Source organism: Phocoena sinus, chromosome 10 (genome assembly GCF_008692025.1).
Source record: "Phocoena sinus isolate mPhoSin1 chromosome 10, mPhoSin1.pri, whole genome shotgun sequence".
In the NCBI taxonomy this organism is placed as follows: Eukaryota; Metazoa; Chordata; class Mammalia; order Artiodactyla; family Phocoenidae; genus Phocoena; species Phocoena sinus.
Window position 1 is genome coordinate 98320534 of NC_045772.1, and position 20107 is coordinate 98340640.

At 45.0% G+C, this 20107-nt stretch overlaps 1 protein-coding gene across 1 annotated transcript in view; it reads right to left on the reverse strand.

The window, feature by feature from the left end:
• Positions 1–3009: 3009 nt before the first annotated feature.
• Positions 3010–20107, reverse strand: part of NDUFA9 (NADH:ubiquinone oxidoreductase subunit A9) — a 46138-nt gene continuing 29040 nt past the window's right edge. The window contains exons 6-11 of the mRNA XM_032646291.1: positions 18145–18247; positions 14808–14875; positions 13602–13678; positions 8372–8467; positions 5989–6055; positions 3010–3563 (exon numbers count right to left, since the gene is read on the reverse strand). Of these exons, the coding sequence (XP_032502182.1) occupies positions 3393–3563; positions 5989–6055; positions 8372–8467; positions 13602–13678; positions 14808–14875; positions 18145–18247 (582 nt within the window). The 3' untranslated portion in view covers positions 3010–3392. The remainder of the gene's footprint in view (positions 3564–5988; positions 6056–8371; positions 8468–13601; positions 13679–14807; positions 14876–18144; positions 18248–20107) is intronic.

A 20107-nucleotide genomic window follows, 5' to 3' on the forward strand; every position in this document is an offset into this window, starting at 1 on the left:
GTGTGAACAAGTGACCAGGACAGAGATAGCGGATCTTGGTGGAGCTTCCTGGGACCGAGCTGAGGAACCGAAAAAGCAGAGTTTTTTTTTAAAAGACAGAGAACGTGGAGCTTCTGGAAGGAAGGAGATAAGGGAAGGGATGGAGAAGAAAGCCACCTCATTTAGGGTTGGTTGACGTGAAGTGAAACCCCAGACAGCCCCCCACGAAAGCTTGGTTATTGTGCTAATTTGTGGCAACTGATGAACAGCAAGTCCACGCTTTAATTTACCGGCTAAGTTAGCGCTCAGAGATGGACAGATACGACGGTGGCCTTTTGCGTTTTGAACCTCAAGCGTGTCCTCTATTGAAGACTGTGCCGTTGGGGAGAGAATCAGACGTAAAGAGGGAAGGCTGGCTGGACCACGGGGTGCCCTGGGCCCGACGGAAAAGCCAACAGAGCCGTGTGTTGCACAGCTGGTAGCAAGTCAGGGGAATACCACACTCAGCTCAAATGGTGTCTCAGGCGTTTACCATGGTTTACCATTAAAGTATGGTCACCTTCCTACCGTACAGCACGGGGAACTCTACTCAATACTCTGTAATGACCTATATGGGAAAAGAATCTAAACAAAGAGTGGATCTATGTGTATGTATAACTGATTCACTTCGCTGTACACCCGAAACCAACACAACATTGTAAATCACCTACAGCCCAATAAAATTTTAAATAAACAAATAATTTTTAAAAATTTTAAACAAAACCAAAGCACGGTCACCTTGCCTAAACCCAGCTCCCAAGACACAATGGCCACACACCTTCAAAGATGTCCCCGGCAGGGGTCACAGTGGTCGATCTCAGCAGGCGTGACACAGCCCCTGGAGGGCACCCTGGAAATCTGCGGGTGCAACCTTTGTTTGTCACAATGATGGAGGGGGACTGTGGGCATTTAGTGGGGGTGGACATAGCACAGTAAGTCAGAACACACAAATCAAGACTTGAAACATCTCACGTGATTTAAAAACCCATTTATACTCACCTGAACTGCAAATTTAACTGTTTGACAGATACAAGGGATTTCTGGTACGGAGGTTAATATATGTTGAGTTTTCTACGAATGTGATTTACTATACAAATCTAGGACAAACTAGATTTTGTTTTGTTCTGAACTTTACAAGAAGCTGCTCACGAATGCAGAAGCTGACGTCAGGAAGAGCAGTGACGCTCTCGGCAGTTAAGTGGCCGAGATAGACGGACCCTCTCTGCAGCCCTGAAGTCAGGGAGCCTGGATTCAGCCTTCACCCCAACACTCCCTGGCTGTGTGAACTTGACCTTGATTTAACCCTTTTGGGTCATCACAGGTTGTGGTAAGGATTTCGTGAGATGGTGCGGGTAAAGCACACATCACAGTCCTGGCATTTAGTGACCAATAAATATTAGCTGCTAATGTATCATGCATGGGTGACCTACTCTTCTGGCCACACCAGGCCAGTGTAGCTGTGTGCCTATGGTGACTGCCCACACGAATGCAAGCAGTTGACCACTTCACTATGCCCTTCAGTGCACCTGTGCTCACATCATCACTGGAGTACGTGTTATTTTATTATGGGTGTATTATTCTCCTTTAATGCCCTGTTTATACGAGATAAGGCATTATGTTTTGATTACATGTTAGATAGGTTATAATACTACAACTTTCATAAAAGAACAATTAATAAAGGATGTATTACAAAATATAAAAAGGGGGCATCGGGTGTGACAGGAAAGAACCATCTTGGGTAAATTATGGTTTTAGAGAAAGCAAGTATGCAACATCATGAGTTAGGATACGAACCGATGAGAAATAGCATTGCTAGAACACACAGATACTGTACATCACACAATGATCATGTTTTCAAATCAAATCCACCCATCTGTGTGCCTGCTGGCTGGCTTGTGGCTGGCAGAAGTATCCTCCAAACCAACAAGATATCTCTTAACTGAAGAAAAAAAGTGAAGCAGGGTTGGACTCCTTTCCCTAGAAGACTGATTCTCACATGTTAGTGCGTATGAGGATACACCGGCATGTTTAAGGAAAATAAAACTCCCAGGCCCTTTCATCAGATTCTTTTTTTTTTTTTTCAGATTTATCATGTAATATTGTTTTATTTTTTTCCTCCAGTTTTACTGAGATTTCATTGGCATGCGTCGCCGTCTCTAGAGATTCTGACTCAGCAGGTCTGGGGTGGGGCTCCACCACCTGAATTAGTAACAGGGGCCACACGCCTGAGATGCAGCGTTTCTGCACATCAGTGCTTTTCACACCACTGTGCACAAAATCTCCCAGGGACGTTTTAAAAATGCAGATCCTGATTCAACAGGTCAGGATGGGCCTGCATTCCCAACAAGCTCCCAGGGGGTGCTGACGCTTCTGGTCCAGAAATCACACTCTTGTCCATCTGGGGACAAAAGATTCTGGAGCACGCAGAGGGGCCAGGGAGAGAACGCACTTCAGCACTCACGTTCCTCACTCCGCAAGGCTGAGACGGACACTACTGTAAATGAATAGGGCTTTCACTGACCTTCCCGCCCCACAGATTGAGGCGCTGCACTGCAGTCGGCCGCGTGACCAACCCTGGGCCGCCTAGGAAGGTGGTGCATTAGCTTCACCACGAACCCTGGGAGTTTTTCCTCATACTGTCCTGAGGGACTTGCCGACACTGAACCAACTGTGCGTCTGGATCTCGGCTGTGAGGTTGACAACTTAGGCAAACAGTCCTAATTCCGAAGCGCTGGCACTCCTTTACACGGCAGGGGATCCCTGTACACCCACGTGTCTGAAACCATCTGGAGGCTGTCCTAACCGCAGGCGGGTAGAGGCCTCGGCAAGTTCAGATCTGGGCAGAGGACTATGGAATTATTGCAGGTAGTCGCAGGATCCATGGCTACAGACAACGGTTTTCCATGTATGTACTATATTTTAAATGTGTGTAGAGATCATTGAGATAAACGTTTAAAAATACCCAAAGTGTGGATAAATTCAGGACATTGGTCTTCTCTCAATTAGTGTTTATTAAAAGGCATCATATATCACACGGGGGCTTCACAGTATTCTGACCTTAAAAAGCGGTTCTCATCTTCCGGAACATTCACAAGAAATGGCCTGACAGAAGGACACTCAAATCTTCCAGGATTTCAGAGAATAAGATATATATGTGTCAGCATTAAATATATAAATTTAAAGAAAATAATGCTCAAATTCTAGATGGCTGAATCTCTCCCTTTGTAAATCAAGAAAGAAAACGTTGGCAAAGAATTTGATCTCAGATGTTTTAATAGGGGCTCTTATGCACTATGTACAGGATTCTCTGCCAAAGGTGGCCTGGTCGCTAGTGACCCGAATGACACCAAAAACCACGGGCAGCTCAGGGGCCACTAAACAGTGACCGTCTTGGCCGGCTTCACATCTTCAATCTCAGAAGACAGCCAGCGGTACGTGCGGTGACGTCGCAGCACCTCGATGGCCTTGAGCTCCAGGGGCGTGGCCTGAATACCCAGGTCTTCCAAGCCGGGCAGGTGAGGCAGGGTCATGTCTGTGATGTGAACCTGTGAGTAAACAAGACGCGCAGAGAGCACTGAAAAGCGGCCAGGGACACGGAGCGCTGGCTTCGCAAACGCTCCAACCCGCAAGCCGGCCCGAGTCCCGCTGCTGAGACTTCACTGGGTTCAAAGGATACGGGGCAGGGGTTGATGCCCAGAACCACTGAAAGCAGACCACAGAAAAGGGCTTGTGGAGGGAAAGGCAAGTGTCAGCTCAAGGTCTATCCGCGAGTACAAAACACAGGCTCCGGTGAGGGTTAAACAGCAGTCAGTCTGGGCTGGAGCAGACAGGTCGTCACATCTGTGAGGCTCAGTAAAGAAACAGGGGCTGAGGCAAAACCAGCCCATCCCGAGCATCCCCTGGGCCTGTTCTCCGAGCACAGCTTTCTGCCTCGGTTTTGCTGAATCAAGATTATTCCGCGACAATCCAAGAACCTTTGTCTCCAGCTCTACTCAACCTGGCTGACTAATGCTGACTATAGATCTAAAAATCCAAACCCACCTTGTTCGGAGGGGAGGGTGAGCCCTGAGATTCCAAAGACCCCGGCTCATCCGCAAGCAAACGAAGAGGCTCGGTCTACACCCAGAGCAGCATGCGCCCCCATCCTCCCACCTGAGCACGTCTGCCACCCTTCCACCGAAGAGCCGTCAAGCTGCCTCCCCAGAGCAAATCCAAAACCTAGCAGCCTGCTGCCCCAACACTTCTCAGTGACAAATGTAAGAGGTGCATCCGTCAGACACGCTGAAGCGTCCTGGCCACCAGTTCTCCCGCCCGATCTTTCCTGAACACAGAAAGGACACCTTGGGATAACAGCTGCCTGTTCACATCTGTTCCCCAAGGACTATGTTTCCATCTTGTTAACATTTTAGCTTTTAAGTTAACATTCAGAGGACATCCTGGCTGTTGCTTGTTGGTAAAAGGCCAATAGATTTTCAAAGGTAGAGACGGCAGAATGTGTGTATTTTATTTTGTCTCCCCCCTAGAAACACTTCTACACGCAGTAGGCAAACGATCAGTGAGGGAGACCAGCTTGGAGACAGCGAGATGGGAAGGGATCAGCGCATTGCAGGGGACGAGAGGCAGCGGGAGCTGGGCCAGAGGCTACGGAAGGAATGAGCTACCCTCCTGGATCAGAGTGGGTAGAGTGGAGATGACTACTTCCTCCACCCTTCTGGAAGTGGAGAATTTTCAATGCTATTATAAACATTTTCATAATAAAAAGCCGAATAGAAAGGTAGGAAGAGGGAGGTGAGATCGGGCACACAGTTGGGTTCCCATCAATACCTGCTGATGGGCCAGACCTGTGCTGCCCGACAGGAATTTAAGAAAACTCAAATCTTATTTCTGCAGTCACACTGGCCATACTTCAGGCGCTCCACAGTCACTGTTGCTAGTGGCTACTTTCTGAACACTAGAGATGACAGAACATTTCCATCACAGCAGGAAGGATGGGGCAGCACTGTCTAGATGGGTAAGGAAAGGAAGAAATCATGGAGGATTTCCAGATTTTTGGCTTGAGCAACAGAGAGAACAGTGATATCATTAACTGAGCTGAGAGGGGCTAGGAGAGAAGCGGGTTTGCCGTTGTACTCTCGGACGAGCCGTGTTTCGGATAACTATTACACAGCTAAACAGATGTGAGGCCTGCCACTGGGTGGGCGGGGAGGCCATCCAGGGCTGGAGTTGAAGCCGCTGCCAGGAGCTCACAGACAGCAGCCGGAGCCCGGGGCGAGATGAGGGTCGCTCAGAGAAAGAGCAAGGACAGGAAAGGGCTGAGGACAGAGCCCTTGGTCCCCACCGTCAGAGACCAGGGACAGAGGGTGAACCAGGGAGGCCGAGTGAGCACGAGAAGCAAGAGAGTGTGGAAAGCGCAAGTGGAACCCGGGGTTTCAAGAGGACAGGGGCGGCGCCTCCGACCAATGTGGCTCACAGATGGGGTGAGGGCAGGTCAGAGTGCGGACCGCCGGAGTTGGCGGCACAGAGGTCACAGGTGACCGGGAACAGAGCCGGGTTCGGGGAGACAAGGAAATAAAAGCCAGGAGTGGGTTAGAGCAAGAAGGAGGTAAGAAGCCGTCAACCACAGGTAGAGACAGCTCTTCTGACGCACACGGACACAGACAAACAGGGCAGCGGCCAGACACGATGGGCCCGGGGAGGGACTTCGGCCCTTAAAAACACACACAGCTAGTGTTAAGGCTTGTCTGTCTGTACGTGGATGGAGATGATCCAGCGGAGAAAGGAAAATTGAAAATGTCAAAGATAGGACCCCGGAGAGCCTGGGCGTGGGTGCATTTTGTGCACGAGGACGGCAGGCAAGCACGTGGAGCTAAGCCAGGCGAGCCCGTGAGCTAGCTTGACACTCACTCACCCATCTCCGCGGCTCTCTGCCCGGCGTCCGCCCGGGCAAGTGCTCATCTCCCTCATACTCACCCGCTCCACTTTGTCCCTCGTGGTCCAGGGCTCAAACGGACTAATTTCAAAGAGTCGACCTAGCCATCTGGAAAGAGGAATGAACACGGCACACGTGGTGAGCGTCTCTGCTCGACGTTCAAGCCAAGCGAGCAAGGGAGGCTGCCGGGGAGCCAGGAAGTCACCGCAGGTTTTTAAAGAAACGAACAAACATCCGAACCTCCTGGCCCCGGTGCCTGGGAGGTCGCCCCGGTGCCTGCGAGGTCGCCTCGCCTTTCACGCCAACAGCCTCATCACCTCCCTGCGGCTCTCCCAGGCGCCACCACAGGGACGGTGAATCGGGAAAGCTTACAGTACAGCTGCCTCAGCAACGAGACAAACGCAAAAGATCCAACGTCCAGTGACACCTGTCACATTCAAGCAAAATTAAGCCCAGACGTTCAAACAGGCTTCTGTCAAGGACACAGGGCGAGCCAGGTGGTATGCAAGATAGAAAGCGTGACCCTTAAAAGTAGGGAACCCGAGAGAACCAAAAAATCCAAAAGTAAGGAGATGCCTAAGATCTACGGTTCAAATGAGGAAGGCAAGAGAAAACCCGGACAAGAGGGGCCTCCTGCTTCCTCAGCACCATCTCTTCACCTTACTGAAACCCGGGGTCTCCTTATCTGTCACCTGAGTTCCTGTCGCACGTGTCTTCAGGACAGGGAGGCCCCTAGGAGTTCCTCGGGGCCCCCACAGAGGACTGGAGGCAGAGCTGGGAGCATGTGCTTTGAGCAGCAACCATCCCTACGGCCAGGCCGGCTCTGCTCTTATCTGATTGTCCTAATGGGCCTTTAGGTCAAAAGTCATCAAACCCAGGTTCCGCAGCATTTTAAAGACCTGTAAAACATCACTCCAAAGGGAGGCATAAAAAAATGAAAAAGGGAGCTGAAGATTGGTCAGAATTTCTCCAGGAACACAGCAAGCCTCAGATTCCAGCCGACCTGTTCCAATGGCCAAAAAAAGGCCACTTCGCTGGCTTACAAAAACGAAACAAAACACACCGCTTACAATCCTCTGCTCTGGTCCTACGCTAACAGATCACCTCCAGTCTGTATTTTCGGGTCCTCGGGGGCCGCGCCATGGGCATACGCCAGCTCCAGGATAAGCCTCAGGCGTAGGCACAACCGCGAAAGCAGCTCCCTGCAAACTGGCTGATACCCCTCCACTGCCCCGAGGCCCCCGCCACAAATGCCCTCACCGCTAGCTCCAGTCGATGCCCTTCTGTCTTTATCTTACCTGACTTTTCTACAGCATTTCATTCCATAAACATTAACAAAAGGCCTACTGTGTGCCTAACACCGTTCTAGGTGCTGAAGACACAGATGTGAACAAAATAGCAAAGCTCCTCTCCTTAAACGGCATTCCCTCCTTAAAGCACGCCCTTTCCTTTGGTGCCCAGGAGGCCAAAGTCTCTCCATTTCTCACTTGAGCCTCTGGTTACTCTCTTCTAGCCCCCCTGACAAACTGCTCTTGCTCCGCTGGTCCTTTAAACGGAGATACTCCTCAGCCCTGCTCTTCCACTCAGTCCCCACTCTGCCCCGCTCACCTCGGAGTCGCTGGGAGTGTTAAATGAGATGAAGAAGGCAGCCTGAAAGACGGAACACTGCCAATAAACATTACCATCACACTGCCTTCTAACTGTCTCTCTCTGATACTTCTCTTAGGTCAGAAGCTTTTCTGAGGGTTTACTGTAACATCCTGAGTGCCTGGTACATTGCCTAAGACACAGCTGGCAACAAGAAATGTTTGTTGAATGACTGAATGACCAAACGAATGAAGAAGTGAGCTGCCGTGTTGCTTCATCAGTCAATCTCTGGCAAACTGGATGTGAAAGTCTCCCTGACCAGGACCTCAGTGTGTGATCATTCCAGGATGCTAAACCTCCAGAGGGGAGAAGTGAAGCAAGAAGCAGGGAGAGCAAATAAGGCAACTGCAGGAAGCGGCTGAATTGACCTGGCTCCTTTTCCCAACCCCGGGATCAGACTGCCTTAACGAAGGAGGGCCCCTTTCCCCTCCTGGGTGAGTGGATGAAACAGAGGGAAACTCGACTGCTCCTTCACATGACCTGCCAAGCAAGACGCTGCCAATTAAACCCAGTGGCTTCTAACAGGAGAATCTGAAGACCTGCAGATTCAACCTTCCAACACAGTGTGTTTCTCACCCACAAATCAACATTCCCTTTCTTAGACTCCTCTGGCTCTTTCCTAGATGACTGTCAAGATATCAGAAGCACCTCCTGGTTAGAGATTCCCAGATTTCACCTCAATGGACGTACTCCCTCTAACCCCTGGGTGGGAGCATTACAAACGAAGTCTCCAGTTAGCTCTTTTCTAGAAGGCACAAAAAGCAGCGCTTTACTTACCGATAGACAAAATGTGGCAAAGGGTATGCCAGGAAGGGTCTGTGAGCCACGGCAAAGATGTACTGCACCAGGTCAAAGAGGACGTACCGACTGGGCCTACAAACAGAAAATTCACAGTTCTTCAGATTATTTGCTCCTCACAAACTTTCGTTCTTAGTTTTACAAAATAACATCTTTCTTATGAAAAAGGAAACACATACGCACTACAGTAAATACAGATTAGCACAAAGAAAAACCACCCACCAAAGATGAAGTTAATAAACTTAATATATAATAATAAACTTAACTTCTCATCTGCTTATATTTAAATTAAATTTTATTTATTTTAAAATTTCATTTATTTATTTATTTTTTGGCTGCATTAGGTCTTTGTTGCTGTGTGTGGTCTTTCTCTAGTTGCAGCGAGCGGGGGCTACTCTTCATTGCAGTGCACGGGCTTCTCATTGCAGTGGCTTCTCTTGTTGCGGAGCATGGGCTCTAGGTGCAGGCCTCAGTAGCTGTGGCACACGGGCTTAGTTGCTCCGCGGCATGTGGGATCTTCCTGGACCAGTGATCGAACCCGTGTCCCCTGCATTGGCAGGCGGATTCCTAACCACTGCGCCACCAGGGAAGTCCTTCATCCCCTTATACATTTTTTGCTTTTATAAATGTAAGATCACACAGGTCATCGTATTCTGTAATGTCTTTTTCATTTAACATTAAATCCCAATCATCTTTCTGTGTCACTAAATATTCTAGTGCATGCTTAATGGTTGCCCGTATTGTATTGCAGGTAACCATAATTATTGTATCACCAATTCTCAGGTTTTGGATATTTAAGCTACTAAAAATATTTTTATTTTTTAAAATAATGTTTTAATGAACATTCTTGTTGCAAATATTTCTATATATCCATAATTATGTATCTGTAATATATTCTAGAAATAGAACTAGCTCAAAGTATATTTTGACATTTTAAGGCTTTTATCAAACCTCTTCCAAAGAGGTTATAGCAACTTAATAGAAAATGCTAGTACTCCCCTCACCAAAAATGAGTTTAGTCATAAAAAAATGAGCAAACAAAATTTTGTCCATCTGCCAGGTAGAAAAAGGTACCTCAACATTTTAATGAGCATTACTTTAATATTAGAGATTAATTTTTTTCTTCATATATTTTTGGCCATTTACATTTACTGCTTTTCTCTCTTTCCTCCTGGAGTCTCTTTCCATAAGAATGGTTTGTAAAAATTTTTATATTTTAATGATATAGTTGGAAATAGCTTTTATTGTTTATATTACTGCCTTTTAATGTTTAATTGTCTTGTGGCATACAGAAGTTTAAACAGTTCATTTAATCAAAACTACTGATTTCTTTCACTTCACTGTTTGGTTTTATGTTTAGAAAATCCCTCTATAGTCACTAGTGACATAAATAAATGTCCACATATTTATTCTAATGCTTTGTTTTTTTACCCATAAAATAAGTCATCCTGCCATGTATTTTTGTATTGATATAGGATAAAGATGTTATCAACATTTACTGAAAAATCTACCCTTTCCCCGTATTTTGAAATATCACCCTTATCACACTCTATTCTTACATATATTTGAGACTGTTTCTGGACTTCCTGTTCTATTCCACCGATCTGAATAGTTCTGTACCAGTATAACCTAGTTTTAGTAACTATTATTGCTTATAACACACTTTAATATCTCTTCACCCATTTCCTAATCTCTTTGCCTTAGAAAGCCTGTGACAGCTGAGAGCTGAATTAAGGCAATTCTGTGAGAACCTCATCATTCTGACATTTTCACCAAAAAAAACCCCACCCCAAAACAAAAAAAAACAAAAACAAAAAAGAAGAAGGAAAATGTCAGCTAGAGGAACTACCAGACAAAGCCCTCAGATATCTTCCTTCAAGTTCCAGAAATCACTGCATATAATACATGCTATGCCAAAGAACAACTGCAATCTTCATGATGACAAGCAGTACTGGTATCTTGGGCAAACTAACTATGTCATACACTTGCTCTTCAGCTCTTCTAAAGCCCTTTGTGTTCCATTAACTGTGACTCAAAGACTGGTCTACGTGCCCCTGTTCAGAGAAAGGTACACTGAAGGCCACGTCCTTCCCAGCTTAGATTTCACGGTTCCATACTGTAGTCATTCCTCTGCAAATATCCTCAGCAAAACCTTGTCCCCAGCACCTCTCCACTATCCTAGCACAGCAAAACCCCTTCTCGGGTTAATCCAAGTATCTGCCTTCTTTGTGCCTGAACCCCCAGCAAGACACAGTTGCAGAGAAAACAGCCCTGGGCTAACTGGCTTCCCCTTACATTTCTGATCATGAATTTCAAGGGGAAGGCTCAGCTCTGCTTTGCAGTCCTACTGTGCGCTCCCAGGAGTGCTCTTTTCCTCTTCTCTCAGGGAGTGCTTCCTATCTTCTTCTCCATCCTCAAATTTTCCATATACCTCTCTCACCCACCCCATCCTGCCTTTTAGCTGATGATCTTGTCTTTTCATCTTTTTCGTAATGATGTCTTATGAAGTGCGAAAGTTTTTAATTTCAGTGAAGTGTAATTTATCCATCTTTTTCTTTGATGGAGTATGCTTTTGATGTCGTATCTACAAAATCTTTGCCTAACCCAGGTCTAGAAGATTTTTAAACGTTTCTTCCAAAAGTTTTATAGTTTAACCCTTACAGTTAGGTCTTGGATCTATGTTAATTTTTTGATGTATGCTGTGAAATCAGAATCTATGTTCATCGTTTTGCATGTGGATAGTACCATTGTTGAAAAGATTATCATTTCCCCATTGCAGTATCAAGGCACCTCTGGCAAAAATCTATCGTCCATAAACATAAAGGCTGATTTCTAGACTATCAATTCTGTTTAATTGACTTCTTTGTCTATTCTTATGCCAGTGCCACATAGTCTCTATAATTATAGCTTTCAAGTAAGTTTTGAAATTGGAAAGCTTAAGTGCTCCAACTTTATTTTTCTTTGTCAAAATGGTTTTGGCTATTGTGGGTCTTTTGCATTTCTGTATAAATTTAGAATCAATTTGTCAATTTCTGCAAAAAAGCATGCTCAAATTTTGATAAGATCGAGTTGAATATACAGATCAATTGGGGGAAAATTGCCATTTTAACAATATTGACTCTTCCAACCCATGAACATGAAATGTCTTTCCATTTACTTAGGTCTTCCTTCACTTTCCTCCTCAATGTTAGGTGATTTTCAGTACATAAGTCTTGTATTTCTTTTGTTAAATTTATACCTATTTTATTTTTTTGATGCTACTGTGAATAGAATTATTTTATTTTATTTTAGACTGTTCATTTGCTAATATATGGAGATTGATCTTTATATATTGATACTGTGCCTTGTAGCCTTGCTGAACTTGTTTACTGGTTCTCAGTTTTGTGTATGTATGTGTGTATCAATAGATATTTAATGGGCGATTGAGAAAATGGACCAACATCATGTAATTAATAACTACGAGTAAACTACGAGCAAAATTAAAGTCGTGCCTTTGCCTTAGCCTCAGGGAAATAAACAAAGTTTCCCCTGGGGCTGAAGAGAAGTGTGCGTACACATTTACAACATTGCAAGAAAAAATGCCCACACTTCCCTGTTTACCTTACTTTTCCCACCACTGTGTCAGATAAGTATGACCTACTGCCGCCTGGCGAAGAGGCTGGACTGGCTGGGCAAAGGTAAAGAGGACAATGGCTAACTCATCCCAGAGCATCTCCACTGAGCAGTAAGCAGAGTCTATAAAACCATTTCTGCTCACCTATTCCTTGGAATCCTGGTCTAAATGTCTCTTGACTAGAACCTGGTATCTTTTGAGCCTAGTGTTTTATGGAAACCGTGCTGAACACTTTTTTTGTAAATAATTTTCCTAGAGTGTGTAACTGATTACACACTAATGTACTAAATTGGGAACTCAGGGAGACATACATCTTCCAGCAGCTGGTTGACATGGAAACACAATACAGAGTTTTTTGCACTGAAAAAAAAAACTTTACTAAACTAAATCTATAGTGATAATGAAACGTGACAATATATGAATCCATAATGCTGGGAAAATATACCATGTCTCCTGCTTGGAGAGCAGAATGTCTTTTCTCAAGAAGCAAGTAGGATTCTGGGCCAATTATTAGGTGAATTTGGTACTTTTCCACTGGGCAGATTGAGTCTTAGTGTTTTGTTTTTTTAATTTATTTTATTTTAATTTATTTATTTTTGGCTACGTTCGGTCTTCGTTGCTGCGTGCAGGCTTTTCTCTAGTTGCAGTGAGCGGGGGCTACTCTTCATAGCTGTGTGCGGGCTTCTCATTGTGGTGGCTTCTCTTGTTGCGGAGCACGGGCTCTAGGTGCACAGGTTTCAGTAGTTGTGGCACGCGGGCTCAGTAGTTGTGGCTCAGGGGCTCTAGAGCACAGGCTCAGTAGTTGTGGCGCATGGGCTTTATTGCTCCACGGCATGTGGGATCTTCCTGGACCAGGGCTCGAACCTGTGTCCCCTGCACTGGCAGGCGGATTCTTAACCACTGCGCCACCAGGGAAGCCCGGGTCTTAGTGTTTTAGTTTTAATTAATTCAGTAAAAAGGTCCTAAACCTAGCTGTGAGATGATTGAATAATTTCAGGTAAGTCACATAGCTTTACTGTGCCCCATTTTTCCCGAGAGCGAATTTCAACAAAGAGAGCATATAACAAATGATCAGTCTTGCAAAGCCCTAGAAACTGAACCCTAAGCCAGCCATTTCCAACCTTTTGGGGCATCGTGATAATCTAGCAAAATTAATTTGATTTTGCAACTGTACTTATTCCCTAAAAGTGTTTTGTTTGATTCTCCTTTGATATATTAAAAACATCACTGGAGTAGCACAAAACCATCCTTGGGGGTCACTGGACTAAGGCTACATAATAGTCTAGGGCAGGGGTTCTCAGATTTTGGTGACAGAAGAATCATTTACTCAAGCAGATTCCTAGGTTCCCTCAATTCGGACTTAATATAAGCATTCAGGATCTTCTGATAATGATGGCCTTTGGATGGTTCTTTGAGATATACTGGCCTCAGGGCCAAGACAGTAAGGTTTCTGGAATAAATATCATCCAAGAAAGACACTGAAAAATGCAACCAACAGACCTGTGAGCGCATGTTTAGAAATCATTGTTGTTGTAAATCACGGTTCTTTCATTTTAACAGGCTGCACTATTTTAAAGTCAAACTCCAGCCACCTACCCAACAAAGGCAAAAGTTTTCCCTCTGGCATCTGGATCCTTAATTGCATTAATAATTCCTTTGGTGACATCCACAATCTACAAGAAATTATAACACATGTTTAAGTAACTGTTGAAAGAGAGAGAAACAGAGAGATGGGGGAGAGAAAGGAAGAAAGGGAGGAGGGGAGGGAGGAAGGAAGGAAAGCAGGCCACATGGATCACAACAACAGAATGATAAGATTAAGATGACGTCATTGTCTTTTCAGAACGCTCCTAAAAGAACCCACATCTCAAGAGCTCAATAACCTCCACATGGGAGGGTCACCTGAATACCTTCTCCAGTTAGCCTCGCGGGCATCCAGGCCTCTCCACCGGCTCCAAACTCACCCCCTCCTCCTCCTCCTCTCGCTGTCACTGTGCTATCACAAACCATTAGTCCAAACCACATGGAACTGCCAATATTCTACCATTTTGAAATTTAAAAATAATAATAATCTTACATGATTTCAGACCCCGTGGTTTCCACTAGCGGTGATTTTGGCCCCCAAGGGACATTGCCAAATGCCTGGAGGCAGTTTTAGTTGTCACAGCTTGGGGGGTGCTACTGCCACCTGGTGGCTGGAGGCCAGGAATGCGGCCACACAATCCACAGCAGCCGCCACGGCAAAGCGTTACTGGCCCAGGAAGTCCACAGTGCCCCAGTTGAGAGACCCTGGTTCAACACAACATGGACTCCAACATGCTCTCTTACCTCTGGGCCCCTGTACACACCGCTCCCTCTGCATGTGAATCATCTGCAGGGTCTCACGTAAGATGTCATTTCCTTGGAGGCCTTCCCTGACCCTCAAGTCTGGAGTAGGTGTCCCCTGACATATTTACGTAAAACCCTCTCCTGTCATAGCACTTATCACGCTGCATGACAATTGTTTTTCTGACCTGCCTCTGACCATCTTGAGGACAGCAACGTGTGTCTGTGTCATTAGCATCTCAATATTCCCAGTGACGTGCGGTGTGCCTAGCACATTAAGGGCTCAGTACAGTTTTCTTAAATGAATGAACAGGTGAAGACAGAGAATACATGTACCTCTTAGGTAAACTGAGAGGCAACCAGTCAAAGCAAGCTGACAAAGATGAAAATGATGGAATTACAGGATTAGGATAAAACTGGAAAGCTGATCACCTGACTCTTGAACTCAGAGAAAGCTCCTTTATCCAGGGTACTTACATATACTGGTTGTTTCACTGTCTTCTTGCCCAAGGAAATAAGAGGGACACCACCAAACCATCGAATACCTGGCGGAAGAAAGACAACATTCTTAGAAGGCCTAGGCTGCCTGAAGACCCACGCATCTCCAGGTGCCCCAAGCTGGCATAACCATTTTGCGTAGTAAAAATAAGGAAATAAATGTAGCTGACTCTGAGGCAGTTAATGGTCCTACAAGGGGCAGCCGTTTGTTTTTCACACAACAAACATAGAAAGTAAAAGGGCCAAGTACTCAGGGACACAGAGAACAAGGGAAAGTAGTCAGGTGGCTTGTCTACCTGTCCTCCACTCTGCAGTGCTAAGCGCATGGCCACTCCCAAGACTGCACTCTACCTGCACCCTATTCTAACCAACAGATCAGCAATACAACTAACCCAGAGAAAGATGCAGGTGAAGATAGGAATTTAGTGTATGATGAATGCAGTACCACAAATACGTAGAGAATGGAAGTATTTAATAGATGACGCTGAGATAATCATTCTACTCTCTGAAGGAAAAAAACAAAAAAGAAATGGCTCACATCTTGCCATAAGCCAAAACAAAATCCCAAGTGGCTTAAATGTAAAGGTAAAAAAAGATTTTCTTAGAAAAACTTTTTTTTTTTTTTTTTTTTTTTTGGCCACGCCACGCGGCTTCTGGGATCTTAGTTCCCGGACAAGGGACTGAACCTGTGCCCCCTGCAGTGGAAGCATGGAGTTCCCACCACTGGACCACCTTAAAAAAAACTTTTAAAAGTAGAAATTATTTATAAGAGCATCCAAAAGAACAAAATACTTAGGGAAAGACTAAACCAAGTTGGTTAAAGACTTGCACACTGAAAACTACAAAACATTGCTGAAAGAAATTTAAAAAGACACAAATGGAAAGACATCCCATGTTCATGGATTGGAAAACTTAATATTGTTAAGATGTCAATACTACCCAAAGCAGTCTACAGATTTAATGCAATCCCTATCCAAATCCCAATGGTGCTTTTTGCAGAAAGACAGGAAACTCCATTCTAAAATTCATATGGAATGTTAAGACACCCCAAATAGCCAAAACAATCTTGAAAAAGAAAAGAAAAAGAGTTGGAGGTTTCACACTTCCTGATTTCCAAACTTACTACAAAGCTACAGTAATCAGAACAGTGTATAGTGATCAAAACAGTGGCATAAAGACAGACATAGATCAATGGAATGGAATAGAGAGATATAATCATTGCACATCTGGCCAAAAAATTTTTGACAAGATGCCAGCACCATTCAAAGGAGAAATGGTAGCCTTTTCAACAAATGATGCTGGGAAAACTGAATATCCATAGGCTAAAGAATGAAAGTGAACCTTACCTCACACCATACACAAAAATTAACTCAAAATGGATCAAAGACCAAAACATAAGAGCTAAAAGTACAAAACCCTGAGAAGAAAACACAGGGGAAAAGCTTCATGACAACGGATTTAGCAATGGCTTCTTGGCTATGACACCAAAAGTATAGGCAACAAAAGTAAAAATAGATAAACTGGACTACATCAGAATTAAAAACTTCTGTGAAACAAAGGACACAATTAACAGTGTAAAAATGCAACCTATAGAATGAGAGAAAATGTTTGCAAATCATATGTCTGATAGGAAGGGGGTTACTATCCAAAATGTATAAAGAACTCCTACAATTCAACAATGACAAAGAACCACCCAATTAAAATATGAGCAGAGGACATGAATAGACATTTCTCCAAATAAGATATACAAATGGACAACAAGCACGTGAAAAGATGCTCAACATCGCTGATCATTAGGGCAAAACCATCAGATATTACCTCATACCCGTTTGGATGGCTACTATCAAAAAACAGAAAATAACAAGTGTTGACGGGGATATGGAAAAATTGGAACCCTGTGCACTGTTGGTGGAAATGTAAAACGGTACAGACATTAAGGAAAAACACATGGTAGTTCCAAAAATTAAAAACAGAACGATATGCTCCAGCATTTTCACTTCTGGATATATATCCCAGAGAACTGAAAGTAGGGTCTCAAAGAGATATTTGTACACCCATGTTCATAGCAGCATTACTCAGATAAAATAATGCAAAGGTGGAAGCAACCCAAGTGTCCACTGACGGATGAATGGATAAACAAAATGTGGTCTATACATACAATGGATTATTATTCAGCTTAAAAGGAAGGAAATCCTGTCACATGCTACAACATGGATGGACCTTGAAGACATTATACTAAGTGAAATAAGCTAGTCACAAAAAAGACAAACACTGTCTGATTCCACTTATATGAAGTGCCTGGAGTAGTCAAATTCATAGACAGAAAGTAGAATGGTGTTGCCAGGGGCTGGGGGGAGGGGGCAACGGGAAGTTGTTTGATGGATACGGAGCTTCAGTTTTGCATGATGAAAAGAGTTCCGGAGATTGTTTGCAGTACAACATGAATACACGTAACGGTACTGAACTGTACACGCAGAACTGGTTAAGACTGTGTGGTCTGCTCGGGCTGCCACAATAAAATACCACAGCCTGAGTGGCTTATTTAAACAAGAGAAATTTATTTTCTCATAGCTCTGGACACAGGAAAGTCCAAGATCAAGGTATCGGCTGATCTGGTGCCTGGTGAGAGCTCTCTTCCTGGCTTACAGGCAGCCGGCTACGTTCTCACATGGCTTTTCCTCAGGGCACACAGGGAGGGAGAGAATGACCTCTCTCTTCCTCTTTTCCTAAGGCCACTAATCCTGCGGTTAGGACCCCACTCTTATGACCTATCACATGTGTCTGGCAAAGTAGGATGCTACCTCTTTGTCTTTCAAAACCAACACCTAAGTGACTTGGAAAACAGACTGAAAGTGAGGCAGCACTAAGAAAACCGGGGCTTCGTAGGCCAAGTATAAATGAGGCACTGACCCCATGCCAGGTGCTGTAACATAAGCTAGCTACTCCATTAACCAGCGCACTGGTCCTCCGGTGGACATCATCGTGTTCATCTTAACAGATGAAGAAGCTGCTACATTCAAAGACCTGCCAGAGTCCAGGAGCTGGTTAGTCCCAGGACCCAATTCATAGTCAGGTCTCGAACTCCCAAGTCCATGCTCCCTCCAGGCATTTAAGCTGCTTCTTGTGATACAGAGTGACGAAGATCACGAGAGGGACCATGCTGACTGGAAAAAGAGAACCTTTGGGGAGAAAAAGGCAACTCGAGGAGAAAAAAATTCAACCTCCATCTTCCAGTCAGAGAACATAGTTTGCTTGTGATTAACTTCAACCTGGTTAACCAGCATTCCCCCTCCTACTATTAAGGAAGAAGACCTACTTGCAAAATAATTGAGGAATCTATCCTCTCTTCCAAAGATGTCCGATGGCTTTATGATGGTAGCTTCTGGAAATGTGTCTCTCACTTCTTTCTCTCCAGCAGCCTTAACAACCAAACACAACAGAGTTCTGCGGTGAGTTAACGAAGCTCCCACTCCTTCCACTATGGGGACGCTACGCATATTTCAAGGTCGTATTTCCTCCAGGTTAAGGGAACCACGTCATTCATAACACTCAGCTACAGTCCCCCCCGCCCCCGCCCTTAGATTCAGCTTCGCTTTCCACAATTTCAGTTACCCGCGGTCAACTGCGGTCCAAAAATATTAAACAGAAAATTCCAGAAATGATTCGTGTGCTGTTCTGAGCGGCGTGATGAAATCTCATGTCATCCTGCTCAGGCCTGCTGGCACGTGAATCTCATATCATCACAAGAAGAAGGGGGAGTACCGTCAGCAGATATTGAGTGAGAGAACGGGGGGCCATTCATGAAACATTCATAAACATTCATAAAATTTTTATTATAGTCTATTGTTATAACTGTTTACTTTATTAGTAGTTACTGTTGTTAGTCTCTTACTAATTCATACACGAAACTTTATCACAGGTATGTGCATATAGGAAAAAGCAAAGTATATATGGGGTTCGGCACCATCTTCGGTGTCAGGCATCCACTGGGGGATTTGGAATACATTCCTCATGGTAAGGAGGAGACAAGTCTACACGGAAATTTTTTTTAAAACACTAACACATAAAAATGCTCCACCTCTTATAGCTCTTGCTGGGTTTCCTCCCATATTTATTCTAAGGAAGTTTATGCGGAAGAAGAAAGAAGGAAAATCAGAGTAGACTCACTTCCTAGACAAGGTGCAGATACCAGCACCTGGTTCAGCCATCCTGCCTACCCGCACCCGCTGGGGGTGACATCAGAGCCCCGGTGGACTTGGACCTCCGTTTCTTGAGCTTCTCAACTCCAGGGACCTCGTCTTCACCCCACTTCAGCCACTCTCCACTTGGAGGCTTCAGACCAGAACAACCCAAGTGCCCCTCCTCTGAGCCCTACATGAAGACGTGCCGCTTTCAGATGACCAGCTCCTGGGCTGCCAGCCTGCTTGTTCTCTGCTCCTCTGCTCCTGAGATGTGTTCCTTCAACTTCTCGGGGACCCCATTCCACTGGGTCTGCCCTCTCCACACCAATCCCTCCGAACGTCCCTTGCCCCAGGTTAGATTCCATGGCCCGACTTGTCCATCACTCTCTTAGCGATACTGTAGACTACCTGTCCCCTTGTCCTTTACTCCACCCACCAGGCAAAAAATCCCAGTCCTGGAAGAACCCCACCAGCCTCCTTCTTTAAGCCATGCACTCCTGCTGCCTTCAGAGCTACAGGAAAATAAACAAGTACAAATCATCAATTGGTAACACATAAATTCCCGTCCCCAGTTTTAACCGGGCTCGTAACATTTCCCAGAAATAGGGTTTCCTTCTAATTAGTTTACATTTCCAGTTGACAAGTTTCAAACCTTTTCTGTTCTATTCAAGTTTCTCCCTTACTTTCCCCTCTTCTTCCAGTAAATGACTTCATCTTCTAATTCAAGGAGAAAGTACAGCAGCAGAGAAAAACCACCTGGTGTTCCCAGTGCTGAATCTACAAAGCCAGGGGCACGAAGCAACATTCTCTCCTCCTTCCTGACCAGAGTGGAGGAACTCACCTCCTGTCACTTTCTCAAAAACATGCCCATTACTCCAGCCCACACATCTGCAGTCAGGCTCCCCTTACCTGCACCTTCCCACCAGCATTTCAACAATGTCAAGATCGTCTACCTTAAAAGAAAAAAGAAATTCCAACTCCACATGCCCCTCCAGCCTCCCGCCCCCTCCTTCCTCTTAGTAAACCACCTGAGAACGATGCTGTCTTACTGTCCCTGCTGCCTCCGCCCCTGCCTGCTCTTCACTCACTGCTGCCCCG